Raw genomic sequence first — 27283 nt, 5'->3', positions numbered from 1 at the left:
TTTGGATAGCTGCTGTTATTTCTCGTTTCAAATCATCAATGGTGGCTGGGAGAGGTGGCCGAAACACCATATCCTTAACATACCCCCATAAGAAAAAATCGCAGGGGGTAAGATCAGGACTTCTTGGAGACCAGTGATTAAGTGCTCTGTCACGGGCTGCCTGGCGGCCGATCCATCGCCTCGGGTAGTTGACGTTCAGGTAGTTACGGACAGATAAGTGCCAATGTGGTGGCGCTCCATCCTGCTGAAATATGAATTGTTGTGCTTCTTGTTCGAGCTGAGGGAACAGCCAATTCTCTAACATCTCCAGATACTGTAGTCCAGTTACAGTAGCACCTTCGAAGAAAAACGGACCAAAAACTTTATTGGCTGAAATGGCACAGAAAACGTTCACCTTAGGCGAGTCACGTTCATACTGAGTTGTTTCCCGCGGATTCTCAGTGCCCCATATACAGACATTGTGACGGTTGACTTTCCCGTTTGTGTGGAAAGTTGCTTCATCACTAAACACAATCCTTGAAACGAAAGATTCATCTGTTTCCATTTGAGCAAGGATAAAATCACAGAAATCGATTCTTTTAATCTTATCAGCTGCAGACAGTGCTTGAACCAATTTCAGACGATAAGGTTTCATAACTAACCTTTTTCGTAGGACTCTCCATACAGTTGATTGTGGAATTTGCAGCTCTCTGCTAGCTCTGCGAGTCGATTTTCCTGGACTGCGAACAAATGCTTGCTGGATGCATGCTACATTTTCATCACTCGTTCTCGGCCGTCCAGAACTTTTCCCTTTGCACAAACACCCATTCTCTGTAAACTGTTTATACCAACGTTTAATACACCACCTATCAGGAGGTTTAACACCATACTTCGTTCGAAATGCACGCTGAACAACTGTCGTCGATTCACTTCTGCCGTACTCAATAACACAAAAAGCTTTCTGTTGAGCGGTCGCCATCTTAGCATCAACCGACGCTGACGCCTAGTCAACAGCGCTTCAAGCGAACAAATGTACAACTAAATGAAACTTTATAGCTCCCTTAATTCGCCGACAGATAGTGCTTAGCTCTGCCTTTTGTCGTTGCAGAGTTTTAAATTCCTAAAGTTGTGGTATTCTTTTTGAATCACCCTGTATTTCAGGTGTCCTATATCAACTTGTTCGTCTTAATTTCACCTACACCGCTGCCGTACGTAGTACACAGTTGTCGTTTCCTTCTTCCTCTTCCACCACCGAGTGAGGTGGTGCAGTGGTTAGCACATTGGACTCGAATTCTGGAGCCCGATGGTTCACACCCGCGTCTGGGCACCCTGATTTAGGATGTCCGTGATGAATCGCTTCAGGTAAATGCCGGGATGGTTCCTTTCAAAGGCCAAGGCCGACTTCCTTCCCGATCCTTCCCTAACCGGATGGGAGCGATGACCTCGCTGTTTGGTCACCTCCCCCAAATCAACCAACCAGCCTCTTCCACTTTATTCCTGAAATAGTGAACCCTCAGAAAGTATTGTAGTCGTAGGTTTATTTTACTTCTGATTCTTTACTATCCATTGCGTGTAATAGCAAGCGGTATTTGCAGCCCTCTGAAGCACAGTTCGAAGAACTTCCTCTGTATTAAACTTCCTGGCAGATTAAAACTGTGTGCTGGGCCGAGACTCGAACTCGGGACCTTTGCCTTTCGCGGGCAAGTGCTCTAGCATCTGAGCTACCCAAGCACGACTCACGTCCCGTCCTCCCAGCTTTACTTCTGCCAGTACCTCGTCTCCTACCTTCCAAACTTTACAGAAGCTCTCCTGCGAAAGGCAAAGGTCCCGAGTTAGAGTCTCGGTCCGGCACACAGTTTTAATCTGCCAGGAAGTTTCATATCAGCACACAATCCGCTGCAGAGTGAAAATCTCATTCTGGGAACTTCCTCTGTACCCGAGGAGAGCGAAGATTGTGTCTTTGTGCTGTAAAACATACAGGTAGCAGCACAAGTCGGCAGGCGACAATCAAATGCGGTGGGGTTCGCAGCTCGTTGACTACTGGCCAGCGTTGCTGCCTCTGGATCACGCGGTCCCAGGTTCGATTCCCGGCCGGGTTTGGGACTTTCTCTGCCCGGAGACTTGGTCTTTGTGTTGTCCTCATCATCGTCGTCATTCGTGACAGTGGCTAGATTGAACTGTGTAAGAAAAAATTGGGTCTTTGTACGGGAACTGACGACCGCGCAATTGAGAGCCACGCAAACGAATCATCATCAAATTCGGTGGGCGCGCCTTCGGAACCGCCTAGCGCTCAGGAGGAGAACGTGTTTCTCGGGTGTGCCAAATTGCTTTGCACCAGCTCTTTTGACAGGAACTACGCTGTGAGGACGAGTCTTCAATCATGCTTACATAGTTGCTGCCTCTCGATCGATAACAGATCAAATACGAGTATAACCTCTGGGGGGGGGGGGGGGAGGGGGGGTGCGACAAAGCGCGGTTGAGCGTCTCTGGGCTCAACAATGAGTTTTATAAAGGTAAAATCTTCTGGGTTGTCAGGCCGCGTCGTATTTCATTCTAAAATAACCGAAGTTCGACCTCTCTGCTGGGTGTAATCACACCTCCATACTTACCAAGAGGGACACTTACTTGTCAATCACATCGCGATTACGGGCAGCATGGGGTTCACGCCTGAGCCTCAGGACGTGCGCTAGCAGCGCATGTCGGGTGTTTCAAGCGTCAACTTCGCGTCTCAATATCTCGGGATGTAATGGGAATATTGCGATGCAATCAACGCCATTGTGTGTGTGCTTTGTCATGCTATGGATTGCTGAAGAAAAAATATAGGAGGTCCATTTAAAAACACATAAGTTTGTGTTAAAAAACACATATTCTTTCGTTTTAGAATGTTTCCATATATGTACATTCATGGGCCCCAGCCCTACATTGATACCGGTGAAAGTCGTTTTCCAATAGCTGTTATTGTTCCAGAGATATTTTGGGTGGACAAGATAGCTGGGACACCCTGTATATGCTACGTGATATGATTCAAAGTAACGAACACAATGCTTGTACAATCGTCAACGTGTGTAATTCATACTTGCGCCCTATTTGTCGCAATAATCTACATGTTATATAATGTACAGATATTTCAATAGCTCGATTGACTGATGTGTGTTACGACGCATCGTGCGTTGAGAAAGCTTTTGAGGGGGTAGAGTAGAGGGCGCGTCACCAGCTGTGCTTACTGGGACAGCCAGACACGTGAAGGCAGCTATTGTTACAGGACGTGCAGTGGCTCACATATTCACCATCATGCATCATAAAACTACTGACATGCGAGTGCAGCAGCAGGTGACAGCATTTGGGGAAGGAGTACTGTGCCACAACAGTGTTGACAGGTGAGTGAAGCGTGTTCGAAGATTTGGAGGTAAGTACGCCCATGAAACATTACGCCTCCCTAGGTACTAATACCTGGACCCCAACAATACTCGACAAACGCTCGTATGGCAAGAGGTACGAATGCGCACTGCGGCCAAGGACATAGCGTATGCAACAATAGAAGGCGTCCCAGACCGAAATGATCGAATCACTAGGAACAGAATATAAGGCCGAAATGCATGTGGACGGGGCAGGAAATTAGCGGCGACGTTTTCAAAGTAACCATCGTGGCATTCCCCTTAAGTGGTTTACTTTGATCACAGAAAATTTAGTCTTCATGGTGAAACGGGCAATAGAACACCGCTTCTCCCGAATACGGGTGCAGTTTCTTTACCACTGCACCATTTCACTTTAGACATTGCACAATGCAGTTTTAAAATTTTCATAGAGAAGACTTAAAAGTCCGAGGACTGTTATACTGACCTGTTGATTTAGGCCTCCAGATGTCACGAAAATTCCTTGTTGCTGTGTCGGCCTCCACAGGAAAGTACATGCAGTGACCACCACCGACAAGGCCCAAAATGTATCCATCTGGAAAATAAAGTTAGATCGATGGTTTGAAAATCTCGTTCGTTGCTTACGGAGAATTAAGTATGTTGGACAAGTGCGAGCGGGAGAATAAACCGACCATTTTCTTAACATTCTGTTAAAACTATTTACAAAAGTCGCTATATACCTGAGTAGGCTTTGGAACGAAATATGTCACTTATTCCTCGTATCAGGGATCGGACAGTTTCTTGTAGCCAGAATGAGATTTTCACTCTGCAGCGGAGTGTGCGCTGATATGAAACTTCCTGGCAGATTAAAACTGTGTGCCCGACCGATACTCGAACTCGGGACATTTGCCTTTCGCGGGCAAGTGCTCTACCATCTGAGCTACCGAAGCACGACTCACGCCCGGTACTCACAGCTTAACTTCTGCCAGTATCTCGTCTCCTACCTTCCAAACTTTACAGAAGCTCTCCTGCGAACCTTGCAGAACTAGCACTCCTGAAAGAAAGGATATAGCGGAGATATGGCTTAGCCACAGCCTGGGGGATGTTTCCAGAATGAGATTTTCACTCTGCACCGGAGTGTGCGCTGATATGAAACTTCCTGGCAGATTAAAACTGTGTGCCCGACCGAGACTCGAACTCGGGACCTTTGCCTTTCGCGGGCAAGTGCTCTACCATCTGAGCTACCGAAGCACGACTCACGCCCGGTACTCACAGCTTTACTTCTGCCAGTATCTCGTCTCCTACCTTCCAAACTTTACAGAAGCTCTTCTGCGAACCTTGCAGTACTAGCACTCCTGAAAGAATGGATATTGCGGAGACATGGCTTAGCCACAGCCTGGGGGATGTTTCCAGAATGAGATTTTCACTCTGCAGCGGAGTGTGCGCTGATATGAAATATCCCCCAGGCTGTGGCTAAGCCATGTCTCCGCTATATCCTTTCTTTCAGGAGTGCTAGTACTGCAAGGTTCGCAGAAGAGCTTCTGTAAAGTTTGGAAGGTAGGAGACGAGATACTGGAAGAAGTAAAGCTGTGAGTACCGGGCGTGAGTCGTGCTTCGGTAGCTCAGATGGTAGAGCACTTGCCCGCGAAAGGCAAAGGTCCCGAGTTCGAGTCTCGGTCGGGCACACAGTTTTAATCTGCCAGGAAGTTTCAGTTTCTTGTAGGTTTGTGGATGTATGTGGCCATACGTGTCTACGCACAGGCCATGTAATCCGTGTAAATAACGGGCCGCTGATTTGCATACGCGGTGACGGTCCCTCTAGCGACCCAGATGAGTTCCATAGGCTTCACATGGGGTGAATTTGGTCGCCGAGACATCAACATGAGTTCATTACAATGCTGCTCGAACCACTGTATCACGGTTCTGGCTCCGATACGTGGACAGTTATACTGCTGAAAGATGACTTCGCCGTCGCGGAAGACATCAAGCATGAAGGGATGCAGATGGCTCGCAGATGTCAGCGTGTCTTCAGTTAACTACTACAGTTCCCAGACAAAACAGGAGAATGTCTCCCATAGCATAATACTGCTACTGCCAACCTGCGTCCGTCGCGCACTGCACGTTTCGAACCGTCATTCACGTCGATGATGGCGTTTCTGGTGACTATCGTGGACCTAATGTAGCAAAAATACGATTCACCCGAAGAGCGGACGCTTTTCCATTAATCGACTGTCGAATCTCGATGGTCCCGTGATCAGTGCAATCGTAATTGACGATGTCGTTGGGTTCAAATGGCTCTAAGCACTATGCGACTTAACTTCTGTGGTCACCAGTCGCCTAGAACTGAGAACTAATTAAACCTAACTAACCTAAGGACATCACACACATCGATGCCCGAGGCAGGATTGGAACCTGCGACCGTAGCGGTCGCTCGGCTCCAGACTGTAGCGCCTAGAACCGCACGGCCATTCCGGCCGGCGATGTCGTTGGGTCAACATGTGAACACGTAGGGGTGGTCTGCTGCAGAGCTCCATGTTCAACAATGTAAGATAAACAGTGTGCTCCGAAACACTTGTGCGTGCACCAGCATTGTGGTCTTTCGGCAGAGACGCCACAAATCCTACTTTACAGAGCAGTTAAGCCTGCTAAACCACATCCTGTGAAGAGTCGTGGACGTCTAACCATTTAGCGTCAAGGGGTAGTTTCACTGACCTACCTCTTTCCGTAGATGCTCACGACAGTAGCACGTGAACATTCGACCAGCTTCGCAGTTTTCGTGATACTCGTACACGGGCTCTGCTCGATGATAGTCTGCCCTGGGTCAAAAATGCTTATCTCGATGGATTTCTCCATTTGCAGAGCGGTCCCCCATGCATATCTGCTCAGCTTACCTAGTTTTGTTACTGCTTCACGTAGCCGAAACGCCACCAGGTAGCATCCAATCTCATAATGTTTTGGCTTATCAGGGTATAACTAATGGTCTCCAGGGGACAACACGGTAATGCTCTCAGAACTGCCTCTGCCAGTCATATTGGCCTCACTTCGGAGAAGAGGATAATCCGAAAGTTTCTTCAGGTGTGCCACATTCAGCTGAAGCCAATCATTGACAAATAAATATCGTAGAGTTACCTAATTGTTGGGCTGTGGATTCCTACATTTCAGCCATAATTCCAAAAATCCTGAACATTTCTGTGGGTTTAAAGGCCAGGTGATTTAGAGGGCCAGTTGAGGTGCGGTAGGGTGTTCATCAAACCAGTAACATATGCATGCAGCCTACCGAGAACGGCTGTTGCCATTTTGGGAGACATTTAACGTTACACATACGTAGGCGAGCTAATCGGCCACCCAGTAATGGTACAAGGTAAGGTGAATTTGTTGTATGGCTGAACGGTAGAGGGCCCATGGCTCAGAGCGCCCCACGGCAGGTCCGGCTAGGTGACTAGCACGGGTAGGTCCAAAGACGAGCAACGTCGCCGGAAATGGGTAAATCTCAAAGTTGGGAACTTGGACGGCAGTTGCTCCCTTGGCCTTTGGGCAAGAGATGCATCAAAAATGGCCGAGTGTCAGAGAAGCTGAAAGATTGCTCCTTACAGCTCTTTGAGAATATCTAATAATTTACAATCAAGTATTAAAGCAACTCAGAGTACACTTGCATATTCAGAACAATAAGACGTATCCGGTGACGTAACAATATTTTCAATATCTTTAAAACTGCAGAAGTTAATGTTTCACAATGACAAAACGTTTTCACAATGAATTTTTGAATTAACAACTTTTAAATGCTTCATGAGATTTGAACAAACGATATCTCAAATGACAGATTACACGATATCTATCATACCAGAAAGCCATTCATCTGTTTCTATTTTATTTATTGACTTATGATGTCCTTTATAACTTTTTTATCATTCAAATGTTCGCCAGAAGATTCCATTCTCCACAATTACAGAGCATATGAATGCAGCATGAATATCTCTTATCTCTATGTATTTGTGTTTAATGAACAGTTTACTGTTTTGCCACTACTTTATTTAAATGATGATTGCAAGTTCTATTAAAAACTTTCTTAGGGGACACCAGAATTGAAACGAGAACCAAAAGAGGTTTCTGTCAAGGAAGAATAAATAACTGTTTAAAAAATATTTAGCAAACTACTCGTCATTTAAAGTGGGCACACTTGTTCAAGAATACTAGCTGATTTATATATATGGAAACATCTCTATTTGTGATTACTGTGAGTGATCTAAATGTGACGAAATATTTGCAATATTTCTTTATTTAAATGGTGTTGTAATACATTAGTTTAGTCTGAGAAATGGTCACGTTGTGTCAAATCCTGTCTGTAGAACTTAAGAACTTTGTATTTTTGGTGGGGATGGCCTTCAGCCAATGGAAAAGCAGACAGTGGCGGAACACTACAGGAGTCAACTGGAGACTGGGATTTTCCAAAGGAAAAGCTCAAGGGAGCAATTTGGTACACTGGAATGTTCTTGATGGAAGAAGACAGACCTGCCTGTGGTATAGGGTCACATTTGATTGAATATTTGATAGATTTTGGGCAGTGAACAGCCGCTATGAGACTTCAAACTTCGAGAACACACACGGAGATCTGGTGGAAGACAGACCTGCCCGAGGTGACGTGTGATATTCGATTGTGTCATTGACAGACACGGGGCGGTGAGCAAATGCTTCAGTACTCTTAAGTTTTGAAGGGACTTTATATTTCGAAAGGTTTTAATGTGCTCCAGAGTGGGACCGAGGATTTTCGGCACTGAGGATGGACAGAGTATGAGTTTCTACTCGCAACCTCACATGTGTTAATTTGTAAACATCATGTTCAACTCTGAATTGTTTTGAGATGTTGAATATTTCATGTGTAGTGATTATGAAATGGCCTTTGGGGATTTTGCTACCATTCTCATAACGCCCTCTACGTAACTTTACTGTATGATAAGTATATTTTCTGTATGTGTTTTAATTGAATATCGTACAACCTGTCCTTTCTTGAATAAATATTATTCAAGATAATTCTCTGTCATCTACATAAATTACAGACATTAGAATAGAACTTTCACTATTAAATTAACAACTTAATTTTTATTTTGTATTTCTGTGTATTTTATTAATTCGTATTTCTACCCAATGCATAGACTATTTAACTGCAGGATCACAGCTACAGGTTGTCATTTGCAGCGAATTAGCTGCAGGGCACGAAAGCGGACGTGAGCGGCTCGACTCTATGACTACAACGAGTTATTCTTTTTAGACGGACCCGTGCATACCTCAAGTACCTAGCGCGCGAGTAACCACAGTTAAAGACGCTGATGGTTTGCATGTATGGAATGCTGTTGGGAAGACCAATTACGCTAGCAGTAACCGTTAGGTGTCATGGCAGACAAGAGTGTCTACAGGTCTCTCATCACTAAGATGTAGAACAAAGTGCATCATTTGCTCACTGACAGTGTTGAAACACACGTCCTGGTTCATGTTCACAGTAACAGGAATGAATGGACCCCAGTCATGGTACGGAAGACGCCCAACAAAAAACATTACAGAGACACGTCTGGCCTCAACTGCGAGCTAAACGCCTTTTACTGGGCTGGCGGTGAACTCGACGCTTCGCAGATTTTAAAAAGAGGTTTTATCTATTTACCGTATGATTTCAGAGAGATATAGACAATTATTTACAACAAATACATACACTGCTGTATATGCTGAAGTGCCAAAGAAACTGGTATAGACATGCGTATTCAAATACAGATACACTCCTGGAAATGGAAAAAAGAACACATTGACACCGGTGTGTCAGACCCACCATACTTGCTCCGGACACTGCGAGAGGGCTGTACAAGCAATGATCACACGCACGGCACAGCGGACACACCAGGAACCTCGGTGTTGGCCGTCGAATGGCGATAGCTGCGCAGCATTTGTGCACCGCCGCCGTCAGTGTCAGCCAGTTTGCCGTGGCATACAGAGCTCCATCGCAGTCTTTAACACTGGTAGCATGACGCGACAGCGTGGACGTGAACCGTATGTGCAGTTGACGGACTTTGAGCGAGGGCGTATAGTGGGCATGCGGGAGGCCGGGTGGACGTACCGCCGAATTGCTCAACACGTGGGGCGTGAGGTCTCCACAGTACATCGATGTTGTCGCCAGTGGTCGGCGGAAGGTGCACGTGCCCGTCGACCTGGGACCGGACCGCAGCGACGCACGGATGCACGCCAAGACCGTAGGATCCTACGCAGTGCCGTAGGGGACCGCACCGCCACTTCCCAGCAAATTAGGGACACTGTTGCTCCTGGGGTATCGGCGAGGACCATTCGCAACCGTCTCCATGAAGCTGGGCTACGGTCCCGCACACCGTTAGGCCGTCTTCCGCTCACGCCCCAACATCGTGCAGCCCGCCTCCAGTGGTGTCGCGACAGGCGTGAATGGAGGGACGAATGGAGACGTGTCGTCTTCAGCGATGAGAGTCGCTTCTGCCTTGGTGCCAATGATGGTCGTATGCGTGTTTGGCGCCGTGCAGGTGAGCGCCACAATCAGGACTGCATACGACCGAGGCACACAGGGCCAACACCCGGCATCATGGTGTGGGGAGCGATCTCCTACACTGGCCGTACAGCACTGGTGATCGTCGAGGGGACACTGAATAGTGCACGGTACATCCAAACCGTCATCGAACCCATCGTTCTACCATTCCTAGACCGGCAAGGGAACTTGCTGTTCCAACAGGACAATGCACGTCCGCATGTATCCCGTGTCACCCAACGTGCTCTAGAAGGTGTAAGTCAACTACCCTGGCCAGCAAGATCTCCGGATCTGTCCCCCATTGAGCATGTTTGGGACTGGATGAAGCGTCGTCTCACGCGGTCTGCACGTCCAGCACGAACGCTGGTCCAACTGAGGCGCCAGGTGGAAATGGCATGGCAAGCCGTTCCACAGGACTACATCCAGCATCTCTACGATCGTCTCCATGGGAGAATAGCAGCCTGCATTGCTGCGAAAGGTGGATATACACTGTACTAGTGCCGACATTGTGCATGCTCTGTTGCCTGTGTCTATGTGCCTGTGGTTCTGTCAGTGTGATCATGTGATGTATCTGAACCCAGGAATGTGTCAATAAAGTTTCCCCTTCCTGGGACAATGAATTCACGGTGTTCTTATTTCAATTTCCAGGAGTGTATATAAACAGGCAGAATACGGTGCTGCGGTCGGCAAAGTCTATATAAGACAAGTGTCTGGCGCAGCTGTTAGATCGGTTACTGCTCCTCCAGTGGCAGGTTATCACCATTTAAATGAGTTTGAACTTACTGACTTACTGGCTCTTGAGCACTATGGGACTTAACAGCTGAGATCATCAGTCCCCTAGAACTTAGAACTTCTTAAACCTGACTAACCTAAGGACACCACACACATCCATGCCTGAGGCAGGATTCGAACCTGCGACCGTAGCGGTCGCACGGTTCCAGTCTGAAGCGCCTAGAACCGCTCGGCCACACCGGTCGGCCTGAGTTTGAACGCCGTGTTAAATAGTTGGGCGCACGAGCGATGGGACACAGCATCTCCGAGGTAGCGATGAAGTGGGGATTTTCCCGTACGACCATTTTACAACTGTACCCTGAACATCAGGAATCCGGTAAAACATCAAATCTTCGACATATCTGCAGCCGGAAAAATGTCCTGCAAGAACGGGACCAACGACGACGGAAGAGAATCGTTCAACGTGACAGAAGTGCAACCCTTCCGTAATTGCTGTAGATTTCAGTGCTGGGCCATCTGCAAGTGTCAGCGTGCGAACCACTTAATGAAAGATCATCAATATGGGCTTTCGGAGCCGAAGGCTCACTCGTATACCGTTAATGACTGCACGACACAAAGCTTTACGCCTCACCTGGGCCCTTCAATACCGACATTGGACTGCTGATGACTGGAAACATGTTGCCTGGTCGGACGAGTATCGTTTCAAATTGTATCGAGGGATGGACGTATACGGGTATGGGGACAACCTCATGAATGAATGGACCCTGCATGTCAGCAGGGGACTGTTCAAGCTGGAGGAGTCTCTGTGGTGGTGTGGAGCGTGTGCAGTTGGAGTGATATGGGCCCCCCGATACGTCTAGATACGACTCTGAAAGGTGACATGTACATAAGCATACTGTCTGGTCACCTGCACCCATGCATGTATATTGTTCATTCCGACCGACTTGGGCAGTTCCAGCAGGATAATGTGACACCCCACATGTCCAGAACTGCTACAGAGTGGCTCCAGGAACACTCTTCTGAGATTAAAGACTTCCGATGGCCACCAAATTTCCCAGACATGAACATTATGAGCATGTTTGGGATGCCTTGCAAAGTGTTGTTCAGAAGAGATCTCCACCCCCTCCTACTCTTACGGATTTATGGACTGCTCTGCAGGATTCTTAGTGTCAGTTACCTCCATCACTACTTCAGACATGAGACGGGTCCATGTCACGTCGTGTTGCGAAACTTTTGCGTGCTCGCGGGGGCCTTAGACGATATTAGGCAGGTATACCAATTTCTTTGGCTGCAAACATATTCAACGAAGAATACTCCTTATTGCTGAAAATAGTGAACGGGCTGGGGATTGCTGTTGGGTTCCAGGCAAACATATTCGCCGAAAAAGCTGACGAACAACGCGTGCAGGCTGACGAACGCAGCGTATCCAGCTCAGCGAGATCGGATTTTCTCTCCAAGAGGAACGACGGCATTGCTCTCCAGGAACAATTAGAGCTAGAGGAAGGGCGCTGATATACGGTCCTGGAACTGCAGACTAAATGTAAGTAACGAAAACACTTTTTTTAGTCAAATTTTGATCAAAATTGATCGAAACATGGTTTGGGCCGCCATATTGAATTAACCATTTTGAATTTTGAAAATCGAACTTCAAATTCGTGTTTAGCAATCGCGAAAACGGTTACATCTCAATTTTGTTTGAAATCGCATAAAGTATATTTTTTATTCCGCCATATCGGAACCGCCATTTTAAGCTTTAAAAATATAACTTCAGATTTGTGTCCAGCGACATTATAAATGTATAACAATATCAAGTTTTTATGCAAATTGAACTAATAATATGTATAAAAGTTTTAGCTAAACTATAAACAAGGTTTACGCGAGAAACGATGTTTCAAAACTGTGTGCAGCATAAAATAAAAATGGTTCAACCAATTGACCCCCGAAAATTAAACACTTTTCTTGGGAGCTTATACCTACAATATATGAAATTTGTTAACAGGAACTATTTTTTGCAAACCCATAACGAGTGAAAAAACTCAAAAATCGAACTAAAAATTCGAGTTAGCACCATATCGTTAAATTTATGGTTATTTCAATGTGATTAGGTATGCTGTTTTGTTGTTGTGGTCTTCAGTCCTGAGACTGGTTTGATGCAGCTCTCCATGCTACTCTATCCTGTGCAAGCTTCTTCATCTCCCAGTACCTACTGCAACCTACATCCTTCTGAATCTGCTTAGTGTATTGATCTCTTGGTCTCCCTCTACGATTTTTACCCTCCACACTGCCCTCCAATGCTAAATTTGTGATCCCTTGATGCCTCAGAACATGTCCTACCAACCGATCCCTTCTTCTAGTCAAGTTGTGCCACAAACATTTCTTCTCCCCAATCCTATTCAATACCTCCTCATTAGTTACGTGATCTACCCACCTTATCTTCAGCATTCTTCTGTAGCACCACATTTCGAAAGCTTCTATTCTCTTCTTGTCCAAACTGGTTATCGTCCATGTTTCACTTCCATACATGGCTACACTCCATACAACTACTTTCAGAAATGACTTCCTGACACTTAAATCTATACTCGATGTTAGCAAATTTCTCTTCTTCAGAAACGATTTCCTTGCCATTGCCAGTCTACATTTTATATCCTCTCTACTTCGACCATCATCAGTTATTTTACTCCCTAAATACCAAAACTCCTTTACTACTTTAAGTGTCTCATTTCCTAATCTAATCCCCTCAGCATCACCCGATTTAATTTGACTACATTCCATTATCCTCATTTTGCTTTTGTTGATGTTCATCTTATATCCTCCTTTCAAGACACTGTCCATTCCGTTCAACTGCTCTTCCAAGTCCTTTGCTGTCTCTGACAGAATTTCAATGTCATCGGCGAACCTCAAAGTTTTTACTTCTTCTCCATGAATTTTAATACCTACTCCGAATTTTTCTTTTGTTTCCTTTACTGCTTGCTCAATATACAGATTGAATAACATCGGGGAGAGGCTACAGCCCTGTCTCACTCCTTTCCCAACCACTGCTTCCCTTTCATGCCCCTCGACTCTTATAACTGCCATCTGGTTTCTGTACAAATTGTAAATAGCCTTTCGCTCCCTGTATTTTACCCCTTCCACCTTCAGAATTTGAAAGAGAGTATTAGGTATAACCTCCCATAAATTTCACGCAGTATCGACTGATGTTATCCATTTTGATTTCAGATAACTCCGCAGGTGTTGCACAGCGCACAGTCTGCGTACTTCATACTCGCTGGTCCGTGATCAAACCCTAATTACGTGCGTCATTTTGTTTTTTTCTTGTATTAAAAATATAAAATAAAGTTCAAAGTATGATCAATCATAACCCCAAACAGAACCTATATATGTCTTTTTATTGTTTCAGAAGAAAATCCATACGTTGCCTGTTTTTTGCTCATTTGCAAGGGAACCCTGCCTTAAGTAAGCATAGGCCAACTGTATTTTGTCTGCTCACCACTATGATTTTCGTTTTACCTTTATTAAATTTCTTATTATAGGAAGAGCTGAGGGTGGTTTCAATCTGGGCGAGCATCGCTTTTGATTATTCAGCATCTTCACTTAACACTACGACATCATCAGCAAATCACAGCCTGTCTATTTTTTTTTATCATGAATTTTAATGCCTCCTGTCGTTCCAGTTTCTACGTAGCTTCATCTGTTGCCCTTTGAATGTATTCATTGTAAAAGACAGGAAAGAGTGAGCCGCCCTGGCGCACAACCTGCGTAACAGCAGCTTCTTCTTGACGTTCTCCACACATTATCACATCCATTTCTTCTGTATACTATCTCTGCATTGCTCTTCTTATACTTTATGCCAATCTCTCTCAGAATCATAAAAAGCTGTCGCCAGTCTACGCGTCAAATGCTTTTCCTAAGTCGATGAAGGCAATATGTGGCCTGACTCTTTCTTTAGTCTTTTCTCAAGAATTAATTGTAAGCAGACTATTGCTTCCCGTGTGCCTACACTCCCTTCTAAAGTCAAACTGGTCGTCCGTTATCACTGCATTTAGCCTGCCTTCTACCTGTATTAGAATGAAGACCTCAAGATCTTCGAGACGTGTGTTACCAAACCGACACTCCTATATTGTTCACATCTGTTTGCAGTTGCTTTCTTTGGTATTGGCACTGTGGTACGTTTTTAAAGACTGTTGAGGGGATCCCTGGTTTCGTGTATGACTTGTATGAGACGGTACAGTTCTTCACGTAACTGTTCTCCAGTAGTCTTGAGTTCAGCTGGTATATTGTAAACTGCAGTGTCTTTCCCAGGTTTTAGCCGCCTGTCTGCGGGACCGATCTCATCGCGCATGTTAATAGTCTGCCTCTTCTTCCGGATCGATTTCATCATCGTTCCCGAGTTCCAGATCTTCATCATTTCCTGCATTCTTCGAGGAGTCCGATTTGAAATGTCCATTGTTTGGATTTCCCTTCTCTATATTTGCTCGGGAAATGATTGAGAAGGATTTGCACGCACTGACAGCAGCCATTCTCGTCGAATTTGGAACTTTTTGTCACAGACAAGGGGTCGTGTTACAGTAAAATCATTAATTTTAGCCATTAGCTGTAATTCCTTATTGACGGGAAAATGCCACAGACAGAAATAAAAAAAGACCGTTTGCAAACTGTAAGCAATATGCACAATTAACATTGAGTTCGAAATCAATCATCCGGCGGTGACCAAATTTTGGACTAATTTATTAATAATCGCTACGTTTCATTTTGCTAACCAGAGACGTTGATTAATTGCAAATATTTATTACAAACACAGCATATTGCTGGATACATGATGAGGCCTACTGACGTTAATTACCAATTAATAATATTGTCTAGATATACTGCGTCACTGCTCATTGAGACGTACGTACGTTTATCATTATGTAAAATTCCTGCTGAAGGGAGAAATTCTTAAAAGTCAATAGTGATAAACCCATGTTAAAAGTAAAGATATTCGTTAAATCATAGGGGTAGCTCGAATAACAAGAAGTAAAGGGATTTCAGAGTCTCTTCGACATCGAACCGCTAGAGACAGAGTATTATTATGAATATAATGTCTTCTGCTCAGGCTGTGTTATCTCCATGAGCAGTCTACGGATAAGACTGATTTTCGAGTCCAATCATTTTAACTTTGACCACCACTTTTCGGCGACTTATTTATTTTTATTGCTGTGACGATGGATGGTGGGTCTTGGCTATAACTATTTTTACTATATATTACAATTATTTCAAAAACAATATCACCTGATGATGCATTTTAAGAATGCGAAACCGGTCGAGACCTTTCAGTAAATGACTTTAACAGCCTGCGGGAGAGAGATTTTATTCAGCATGCATAATTTCGGCTGTGGTTGCCCTCATTTTAAAGTATCAGTTAAGCTTCAGGAGAACAGGGGTTTGGAATTGTTCACGGCCTGGAGTTTCTCGAAGTACACGGAAGTTCAGTTGAATCAGAAATGACTGTCTCGTTAAAGAGAGAGCGCTCCTGTTACCTCCTCAGCGCTTTCCGTGGCTTTTGGACAACTTGACGCTGTCATCAGAATGCAAGTGGCGAACCAAGTTACTGGAGAGGTCTCTCTCGTTTAAATGTCCATCAGTGTTATCAACGTGATAATACTTGAAAGAATGTTCACAAAGGTGTGTAGAAGTGTCAATGGTGACCTAATGAAGATTCTGCTTGCTGTTTTTCACAAAGGAGGATAATGACCTGCCACAAAAACCAGCAGAATATACGAGGGTGAGTCAAATGAAAGCCTTAAATATTTTTTAAATATTATTTATTGTGCAGAAGTGGTACAAAGCTGTATTACTTTTAACATACGAGGTGTGGCTAGAAAAAAACCGGACTAGTACTGATGAAACAATAAAACGAATGCAATAAGGCTGAAAGTCGCGTGGCCTGTCACGTGACTCTCGCTCCGCCTACTGCTCGAGTTTCATCTGCCTCCTGCACTCAGTCTGCCAGTAGCGTCTGTTTTAAGTAGTTGACGTTTTGTCTGTGCGTCGGAAAATGTTGAGTGTACAGAAAGAACAGCGTGTTAACATCAAATTTTGTTTCAAACTAGGAAAATCTGCAAGTGAAACGTTTGTAATGTTACAACAAGTGTACGGCGATGATTGTTTATCGCGAACACAAGTGTTTGAGTGGTTTAAACGATTTAAAGATGGCCGCGAAGACACCAGTGATGACAATCGCACTGGCAGACCATTGTCAGCAAAAACTGATGCAAACATTGAAAAAATCGGTAAACTTGTTCGACACTTTCCTTGTCAACTCCTGTTAACTCAGACACTGCTCTGATTGTTAAACGGCGATCTTGTCGAACAAGTTTACCGATTTTTTCAATGTTTGCATCAGTTTTTGCTGACAATGGTCTGCCAGTGCGAGTGTCATCACTGGTGTCTTCGCGGCCATCTTTAAATCGTTTAAACCACTCAAACACTTGTGTTCGCGATAAACAATCATCGCCGTACACTTGTTGTAACATTACAAACGTTTCACTTGCAGATTTTCCTAGTTTGAAACAAAATTTGATGTTAACACGTTGTTCTTTCTGTACACTCAACATTTTCCGATGCACAGACAAAACGTCATCTACTTAAAACAGACGCCACTGGCAGACTGAGTGCAGGAGGCAGATGAAACTCGAGCAGTAGGCGGAGCGAGGGTCACGTGACAGGCCACGCGACTTTCAGCCTTATTGCATTCGTTTTATTGTTTCACCAGTACTAGTCCGGTTTTTTTCTAGCCACACCTCGTAATCTCCCCCACGTTCAATGCAAGTCCTCCGGCGCTTACAAAATGCACAAATTTCTTTAGAAAAAATTCTTTTGGAAGTCCGCGCAACCACTCATGCACCGCGTGGCGTACCTCTTCATCAGAACGGAATTTCTTTCCTCCCATTGCGTCTTTGAGCGGTCCAAACATATGGAAATCACTTGGGGCAAGGTCTGGTGAGTATGGTGGATGAGGAAGACACTCAAAATGCAGGTCTGTGATTGTTGCAACTGTAGTACGGGCAGTGTGGGGCCTTGCATTGTCATGTTGCAAAAGGACACCTGCTGACAGCAATCCACGTCGCTTTGATTTGATTGCAGGCCGCAGATGATTTTTTAGGAGATCTGTGTATGATACACTGGTGACAGTGGTCCCTCTAGGCATGTAATGCTCCAAAATGACGTCTTTTTCGTCCCAAAAGAGAGTCAGTATAACCCTCCCTGCTGATGGTTCTGTTCGAAACTTGATTTTGGCGATGAGGAATGGCGCCATTCCTTGCTCGCTCTCTTCGTTTCCGGTTGGTGGAAGTGAACCCAGGTTTCATCGCCAGTAACGATTCATGCAAGGAAGCCATCACCTCCTAGTTCAAAGCGCCGAAGAAGTTCTTCACAAGCATCAACACGTCGTTCTCTCATTTCAGGAGTCAGCTCCCGTGGCACCCATCTTGCAGACACTTTGTGAAAGTGGAGCACATCATGCACAATGTGGTGTGCTGACCCAAGATTAATCTGTAAACATGCTGCAATGTCATTCAGTGTCACTCGGCGGTTTTCCTTCACTATGGCTTCAACTGCTGCAATGTTCTGTGGAGTCACGACTCGTTGTGCCTGACCTGGACGAGGAGCATCTTCCACTGAAGTCACACCATTTGCGAACTACCTGCTCCATCCGTAGACTTGCTGCTGTGACAGACATGCATCGCCGTACTGAACCTTCATTCGTCGATGAATTTCAATAGGTTTCACACCTTCACTACGCAAAAACCGAATAACAGAACACTGTTCTTCCCTGGTGCAAGTCGCAAGTTGGGCGGCCATCTTTATACTGATACAGCGACGGTATGTGTGCATCTGTACTATGCTGCCACCTACAGGCCACTCTCCACGCTGTTTGTAGCACCCTTACCAACTTAGAGGATAACGGCGCGATTTGTACACTCCTGGAAATGGAAAAAAGAACACATTGACACCGGTGTGTCAGACCCACCATACTTGCTCCGGACACTGCGAGAGGGCTGTACAAGCAATGATCACACGCACGGCACAGCGGACACACCAGGAACCGCGGTGTTGGGCGTCGAATGGCGCTAGCTGCGCAGCATTTGTGCACCGCCGCCGTCAGTGTCAGCCAGTTTGCCGTGGCATACGGAGCTCCATCGCAGTCTTTAACACTGGTAGCATGCCGCGACAGCGTGGACGTGAACCGTATGTGCAGTTGACGGACTTTGAGCGAGGGCGTATAGTGGGCATGCGGGAGGCCGGGTGGACGTACCGCCGAATTGCTCAACACGTGGGGCGTGAGGTCTCCACAGTACATCGATGTTGTCGCCAGTGGTCGGCGGAAGGTGCACGTGCCCGTCGACCTGGGACCGGACCGCAGCGACGCACGGATGCACGCCAAGACCGTAGGATCCTACGCAGTGCCGTAGGGGACCGCACCGCCACTTCCCAGCAAATTAGGGACACTGTTGCTCCTGGGGTATCGGCGAGGACCATTCGCAACCGTCTCCATGAAGCTGGGCTACGGTCCCGCACACCGTTAGGCCGTCTTCCGCTCACGCCCCAACATCGTGCAGCCCGCCTCCAGTGGTGTCGCGACAGGCGTGAATGGACGGACGAATGGAGACGTGTCGTCTTCAGCGATGAGAGTCGCTTCTGCCTTGGTGCCAATGATGGTCGTATGCGTGTTTGGCGCCGTGCAGGTGAGCGCCACAATCAGGACTGCATACGACCGAGGCACGCAGGGCCAACACCCGGCATCATGGTGTGGGGAGCGATCTCCTACACTGGCCGTACACCACTGGTGATCGTCGAGGGGACACTGAATAGTGCACGGTACATCCAAACCGTCATCGAACCCATCGTTCTACCATTCCTAGACCGGCAAGGGAACTTGCTGTTCCAACAGGACAATGCACGTCCGCATGTATCCCGTGCCACCCAACGTGCTCTAGAAGGTGTAAGTCAACTACCCTGACCAGCAAGATCTCCGGATCTGTCCCCCATTGAGCATGTTTGGGACTGGATGAAGCGTCGTCTCACGCGGTCTGCACGTCCAGCACGAACGCTGGTCCAACTGAGGCGCCAGGTGGAAATGGCATGGCAAGCCGTTCCACAGGACTACATCCAGCATCTCTACGATCGTCTCCATGGGAGAATAGCAGCCTGCATTGCTGCGAAAGGTGGATATACACTGTACTAGTGCCGACATTGTGCATGCTCTGTTGCCTGTGTCAATGTGCCTGTGGTTCTGTCAGTGTGATCATGTGATGTATCTGACCCCAGGAATGTGTCAATAAAGTTTCCCCTTCCTGGGACAATGAATTCACGGTGTTCTTATTTCAATTTCCAGGAGTGTATTACAAATTTAAGGTTTTCATTTGACTCACCCTCGTAAAAGACATTAGCAAAGGGCGTGACACTTTCTAGTTAGCACTAATATATGAGAGTCCAAGAGATCATTGCTCTTTCAACCGAATTTACACCCCTGTGAATTGCAGCATGGAAACATTCCTCCAAGCTGGTGTCAGCTACTGGTAAATGTAATTTTTTAAATAGATGTTTTATCTCTCCTGATTTGTATCTATGGCAGAAAGAGATGGAGGCTACATGATGACAGAACTAGTGTTCGTCTAGACGAAAACAGATGCAGCTCCGAATCACTAGCTTTATGAGTGATGCTTCGCTGTATTTGCTGATTCGAAGTGGCCCCTGTCGCACGCTACCAATCTTGAATGAGAGCACAGTTAACTGTAGGTGGTCACCTTACGTATATAACAGAGGTTCATCCATGAGGGACAAAGCACAAACGTGAATCGGACTAGGATACGACAGGAAACAGGTAGTGGCCTTTTCGAAGTAAGTATAACATTCAGACAGACATTCACAAGATGTGGCTTACAGAAACCACTCAACCCAAAATTTGGATGGCCGAAAGGGGATTTAAGTCCCGCTACTTTCGAGAACTAGTCTTGTCTCTTAACTACCTCTCTGACAGTAAGTGGAAGTCTGTTGTACGTGCATCATGACCTGAAATAGACACATGCCGGACCTCGAAGGAGAAGAACAACTGTAAGTAGGCTGTTTAGGTTTTTTTATTGGTAACGCTACCTCTGTATGAAAATCACTGGCTGTGCTGTGTGAAGTCTGTGGCTGCTTTGCATTGTTGTAATACTCGCCATTGTAGTGTTAGGCAGCTGGCTGTGAACAGCGCGTAGCGTTGCGCAGTTGGAGGTGAGCCGCCAGCAGTGGTGGATGTGGGGAGAGAGATGGCGGAGTTTTGTAATTTGTCAAGAACTGCTATATATATGATGATATCAAGGTAAATACATTGTTTGTTCTCTATTAATATCTTTCATTTGCTAACTATCCCTATCAGTAGTTAGTGCCTTCCATAGTTTGAATATTTTATTTAGCTGGCAGTAGTGGCGCTAGCTGTATTGCAGTAGTGGGAGTAACCAAGATTTTTGTGAGGTAAGTGATTTGTGAAAAGTACAGGTTAATGTTAGTCAGGGCCATTCTCTTGTAGAGATTATTGAAAGTCAGATTGCGTTGCGCTAAAAATATTGTGTGTCAGGTTAAGCACAGTCTCGTAAAATTGTTTCAAAAGGGGAAGTTTCATATGTCGACCCTTAGCCTAGGATACCTCACTGGAATCTTCTGATTTTTTCTTGTAGTTTGTGTAATTAGTGTAGCTTATGTTTATTGCCAGCGCGTAATTATAGAGAGAATTTCCATTGTAGTTGCAGTCTTTCATTGTTGTACAGCAAAACATTTGTGGCATGCATGTAGATTTGCACCAAGTATTTCGCAGCTGCGCTTGCAATTAACTACATATTATTTTCAGTGCTATGTTAATGTGTTTTCTTATTTTTGATCTTCAAATTGTGTTTTTCTGTGTTGTCGTGTGAAATACTGTGACAATAATGGCGTGTGAAAAACGCAATACTAGGCTCCAAAGTAAACTGAGAAATGACAGTGAAAATGAAAGCAGTGTGTTAGCGCCACCGTGTAATGAATTAACTAATATTCAAAGTAGTAATTTGGTAACTGTGCATAGGGAAATGGAGCGGGTGGCAAACAATGGCGTGGACAGTGAAACAATTAGTGAAGAGGGAAGCATTATCGATCGATCGGTCGGCAATAGCTCGCCTCAGGAAGCCGAAATGACACGACACAATTTCGCAAATACTGTAGATTCAGGTTTTGGATCCTCACCGTTTTCTCAAATAAGTCAAGACACATTTTCTGCTTGTCAAAATGTGAATGTTGCCTGTGCAAATGCACTGCCGAAAAGCGTAGAGGAACAGATTCCAGACACTAACACATTATTATTGCAATTAATGCAGCAAATGAAACAAAATCAGAGTCAAACACAGCAACAGTTAGACCCAATGGGACAAAATCTTCGAAAGTTAGACACAGTGGAACAAAATCAGAGACAAACACAGCAAAAGCTTGAAAAATTAGACACAATGGAACAACACCAGAGACAAACACAGCAACAGTTAGATGCAATGGAACAAAAGCTTCAAAAGTTAGACTCAGTGGAAAATAAGCTTGAACAAACACGTGAGGATTTAACTAATGAGTTACATCACATTGAATCGAAATGTCAAAAAGTCTGCAATGACGTAAAAACACAAATTTGTGAGCATTTTCAACCTATTTTTTCGCGGCATGAAAATGCATTACAGAATCACGAAGCAGCCATAAAAGAACTGCAAACCATTGTTCATGAAAATCATGAGACCTTGTCGGCTAAAATTGACTCAGTTGCATCTACCGATTCGGTTACGCTACTTGCAAAAACTCAAGAAAACTTAAAGGATACAGTAGATACTCTGAAACTTGGTTCAGAAAAATACACTGAGGAAATAAGTACACTATCGGAGAAAGTAGCCGAACTTTCGGATCAGGTCACTAACTTATCTACAAAGGTAGATGATGATCTGAATGACACAAGACCTGTAGCCTTCACTGACACAGAAGAGTATGAACAAATTATAAAATTCAAACAAAATCAAAATCAAATCAATACACAGTACAAAAGAGAAATCCAGGAAGTACAAGATCAGTTGACGCAGGTAATACAAGAATTACATATTTCAGAGGACACTCGCGCTCCAGTACGGGAAGAGGGACATAGAAATACGGAACAACCACAAAATAATAACACAGGACATTTCGGAAATTATGAAAGAAATTGGCAAGGCGCATTGGATTTTGAGATGGAACCGCCGACACGACGTAACAATGACCGATATGCTACTCGCCGACACGATGATTTTGACTATAAGCTGTTTATTACTACACGCAAATTTAAAACATTTAAGAATTCTGGCAACGACATTCATCCACAAGCGTGGCTCCATCAATTCTCTCATTGTTTTCCTCCCAACTGGTCATTAGAACACAGATTAGAATTTATGTGTGGCTATTTAGAGAATGAACCAGCTGTAAGAATGCGATCGGTCATTCACGATTGCCACAGCGAAGGAGAATTTTATCATGCCTTCCTCTCAGCATATTGGTCTCAAGCTACACAAGACCGAGTAAAACATAGCATCATAATGATGAAACATTTCGAACAATCTGAATTTTCCAGTCTTGTGAAATATTTTGAAGACATGTTACACAAGAATCAGTATCTTTCAAACCCATACAGCCCCTCAGAACTCATCCGCATTTGCTTAATCAAACTGCCTGAACATTTACGACATATTATTTTGGCAGGACGTTGCAAAGACGACATTGAAGCATTTCAAGGACTCTTACAAGAACTGGAAATTGACACTGACAATCGCGGAACGCACGAGCACAACAATTACAGATCACATCCGTCGCAATTCGGCGATGAAAGAAATAATAACTGGACGCGACAAGGCTATTCTCACAACACAAATCGTGACCGAAACAGACACCACCCGTATAACAACCGTTGGCAGAGTAGTAATAATTACAGGGAAAGATCACCTCTCCGCGGTAATGACTATCACAGAGACAATCAGAGAAACAGACAATATGGGAACCAAAACAATTATTATTATCAAGGGAGACAGAATAACTTCAGACGCAACAGTTCAGAGCGCAGGTACGATTCAGGGAGAAATTCTCCACCACGTGACGGTCAAGGAATAAACTACGGAACCTACCGACATGACGACAGACGATATATTCGTAACGACAGACCTGAATTGCATCAGAACTGGCGGGATTCAAACAGAGCTGGGCCCTCTCGGCAAGGCGAATTTGTAGAAGTTCGGTCTCCAAACCCCAATAATGACGCGCGCCAACAAAGAGACAATGACTCGCACAGCAGGCAGCCGCGTGCGCCCGCTGGCTCCGAGAAAAATAACATAAGACGCTAGCCTTGAAAATAATTTTAGCATTCTTTACCGACGTATACCGCATGACAATTGCATTCAAGTTCAAACTCTGAGTACTATGAAGAGTAAAGAATTGCACCACACTTCACATGTAAAACCGTTCATAGAGATAATCTGCTTTTTAACTTAGTCTTTGCTATAAAATTTTTCACTTCACGTTAGTAGTACTCTTTTTCAATCTTAGAAACTGTTAACATGCAACGATGTTTTAAAGTTAACTATCCAGTCAAGAACCAAGAGAACTTATTTAAACAGAAATTACGACTGCATTGTTGTTGTGAACAGACGACACAGTGTTATTGTGTGTGTACATTCTTGCTTGTTAGTTGCACGATTACGTAACGACTATAAGGCTCACATACTTAGAACATGTACCGGTACTGCTGTTGAGATTTTAATACAATATTTTGGTTTATTTGAAAATACATTCTGAAATTAAAGTGCCAGATGACACAGAGGTTAGTTTATGTGACAGCTACACGATTTTATCACGACGCTACTAATGAGTGACAATTTACAATGTTGCTTTTGCAGTGTTTCTGTTTTATATCTGCACAGTTTTCTGTTTTATTCTGGAAAGTAAAACATGTTTTAGTATTTAACTTTTGTGGTATTGCTACAATGAGACAGCCTTTTCGTGGCACAACAATACGTTACTGTACAGTACTTTCTTCATCACGCCAATAAGCATAATAACTACGATATCTATACACAAAGCATTTCACTTTTGTTCATCATGAGGTAAGTACATTGACTTCTGCAGAACTTAGCTTTCGGAGGACGATAACTACGACACTTCCACCGAGATTATGTTGCGACAAGACGCACAGTTTAGCGCTACAGTACACGCATTTGAGTGATTAATCTTATACTTAAAACATTTATTTTTAAAGATTTTTGAATTACAAAGAAAGTTTTCCGTGATACATTTCATTCCATTGCTGTAATTTATAACACCGGAGGGTATAATTACATTTATCCTCAGGGGGGTACACGCTTACTTTGTGTACCATGTGTGTGGCAACCACAAGGAACGCTAGCTAATATGGTATTTGCTTATACAACTTTACACATCGGTACCATATTTCTCTAACACATAATTACACAGCTATCTGATTATTTGACAGAGATAAACATTTTTTTTACTACATCAGTGACACATGTTTACGCAATTACACAGTTGGGTAACTTCACACTTATGAAATTGTATTTTGTCTGTACTTTGTGAACTGTTCATATTTTTGCGGACCCATTGTGATATTATGAGAGCTTTGAATGATGTATTTGGTATGGGATCATAATTTTTAAAGTACGTTTGAGGTAGATGACACCATTGAAATGAGCAGAGAATTTTTTTTTAGGTTTTGATATTATTGCAGAAAGCTACGACGATTGAGAGATTTGACTGAGGTGTTATGATGTTATTTTTACGACGACGATGTGTATTATGCTGTTGAGATATGTTTATGATCAATAAGATGATGCTACCGTATATGAGGAATTTGATTATGCTACGGATTTCTAAGATGAAATATTGAAGACGTGTCGACAAATATGTATATGTGTAATAAAGTAAGGAATAATGAGTAGTGGTTAGGGAAAAAGGATGTGGGAAACCAAGAATCGTACTTTAAGAGTTATGAAATGTGTGTAAATGCGTGAATGTACCACAATGCCTACGAAAATTTTTCAGACACTGTTATATTCATACGATTTTGTTTCTACAGATTTGTAACGCAAATTCTTGACCTGTTAAATTTTTATATGAGACTGTCGCTGTAGCGAAAACTGCTGTCGTAAATATTTCGTTAAGAAAGGTAAGTGACCGTGAAGTAATTCGTTGTGAGCGGCCAGGTGTGCCATCCGCCTTGAGAAAAAGCCATTAGTGTGTGGCGCAGGTGGAGAAGAAGAAAGAAAAAAAAAAAAAAAAGGGGGAGGCCATTATCCTCGCTATTGACGTTCCTTTGTAGAAAGCATCGCAAATGCGACACGCTCATTACTTGGAAACATATCGTACTTTCTGATATTTACTGAAATGCCTAATGAAATGACAAGAAATAGTTTGTCTACACACCTGATTATGACTACTGTCTTTCTAGATGAGATATTTTTTTACTACTTATGAAATGCCACATGGCTATTGAACGATGTTCTTATGCTTTGCTTTGTACATAGTTGCTTATTTCATTTGATATCTAGTTTCCAGCTGTGTTGCAGCATGGGTTTTATAAAAAAAAAATCATTTGCTAATGTGAACACTTTCTGTCAACAGATCTATTAAATAATTATTTTATGACCCACATTCTTCGAAAAAGGAGCTCTTGGAATGGAAAGAACAATAAGAAGGGACTAATAACAGGAACTGCATACATAATTTTCTTTTCAACTACTTGGTAATTTTTTTTCGTAGAATAAGTTTTTGTGATGCATCACTCTAGTGTTAAGATGTGACGTAAGTTTTAAACATGGCCATTTTTACTGTAATATTTTTTCTGCTTGAGCTATGTCATGTTTAGGTATAAGTTGCTGCTGTTTGCCAGGCATAGTGTTATTGAATTTGACTTTGTATTATTCTGTTAAGCCAGTTTTACTAATGATTTATTTTTATTGTTTGCTGCACATTGCCTTAGATTAGTTGTAGTATTACAATTGCTTTGCTAATTTCTTAATGCTGCTTGCTTCGCAAATCTGCGTTTTTTTTCATTGCTGTTTATATTAATTGTTTTATGTGATGCTGCATTGCCTTGTCCCTTGGTATATATATCTGAGCTCAGTAGATTTAAGTTAGCTTAAGAGGAGGTAGACTATATAAGAAACTAACTATGATGAATTTATAAGAAATACATTGAAAATCTATAAGAAAATGGTTTGGCCAAAACAGTATTTTGAAAGAGGATATGAACCAAAAAAAAGTACGGTTTAGGGACAACAGGTTTAGGTAGGATTTTCTTGGGAATAAATGATGAAGTAAGATAATGGAAAATAAATAATGAGGTAAGAAATATGTGAACATATATATACAGAAAGCATGCTTGAATAGGATTTTTTTGGTGGAAACAAATGTGGAAATAAGACGAAAGATCTATGGAATGAAGTCTTGGGTTGGACTGCAGTACCAAAAGTTACACTGAAAACGAACCCTGTCCTTTCCATTGTGTTATCCCACTATGTGTTTGTGTACCCTTGTGTATTTGTTTTCTTCCTGTCTCTGTGTAGTTTCATAGAATTTTTCTTCTTCTAATACTAAGCTACATTCACTATGATGAGGAATACTGTTA

General features: G+C 43.8%; 1 protein-coding gene across 1 annotated transcript in view; it reads right to left on the bottom strand.

The window, feature by feature from the left end:
- Positions 1–27283, bottom strand: part of LOC126259796 (uncharacterized) — a 233611-nt gene that overhangs the window by 137688 nt on the left and 68640 nt on the right. Inside the window, exon 2 of the mRNA XM_049956818.1 lies at positions 3820–3927. Coding sequence (XP_049812775.1) covers positions 3820–3927 — 108 coding nt within the window. The remainder of the gene's footprint in view (positions 1–3819; positions 3928–27283) is intronic.

The sequence above is a fragment of the Schistocerca nitens genome, chromosome 5, assembly GCF_023898315.1.
Source record: "Schistocerca nitens isolate TAMUIC-IGC-003100 chromosome 5, iqSchNite1.1, whole genome shotgun sequence".
Classification (NCBI taxonomy): Eukaryota; Metazoa; Arthropoda; class Insecta; order Orthoptera; family Acrididae; genus Schistocerca; species Schistocerca nitens.
This window is presented reverse-complemented; position numbering and strand designations above follow the sequence as displayed.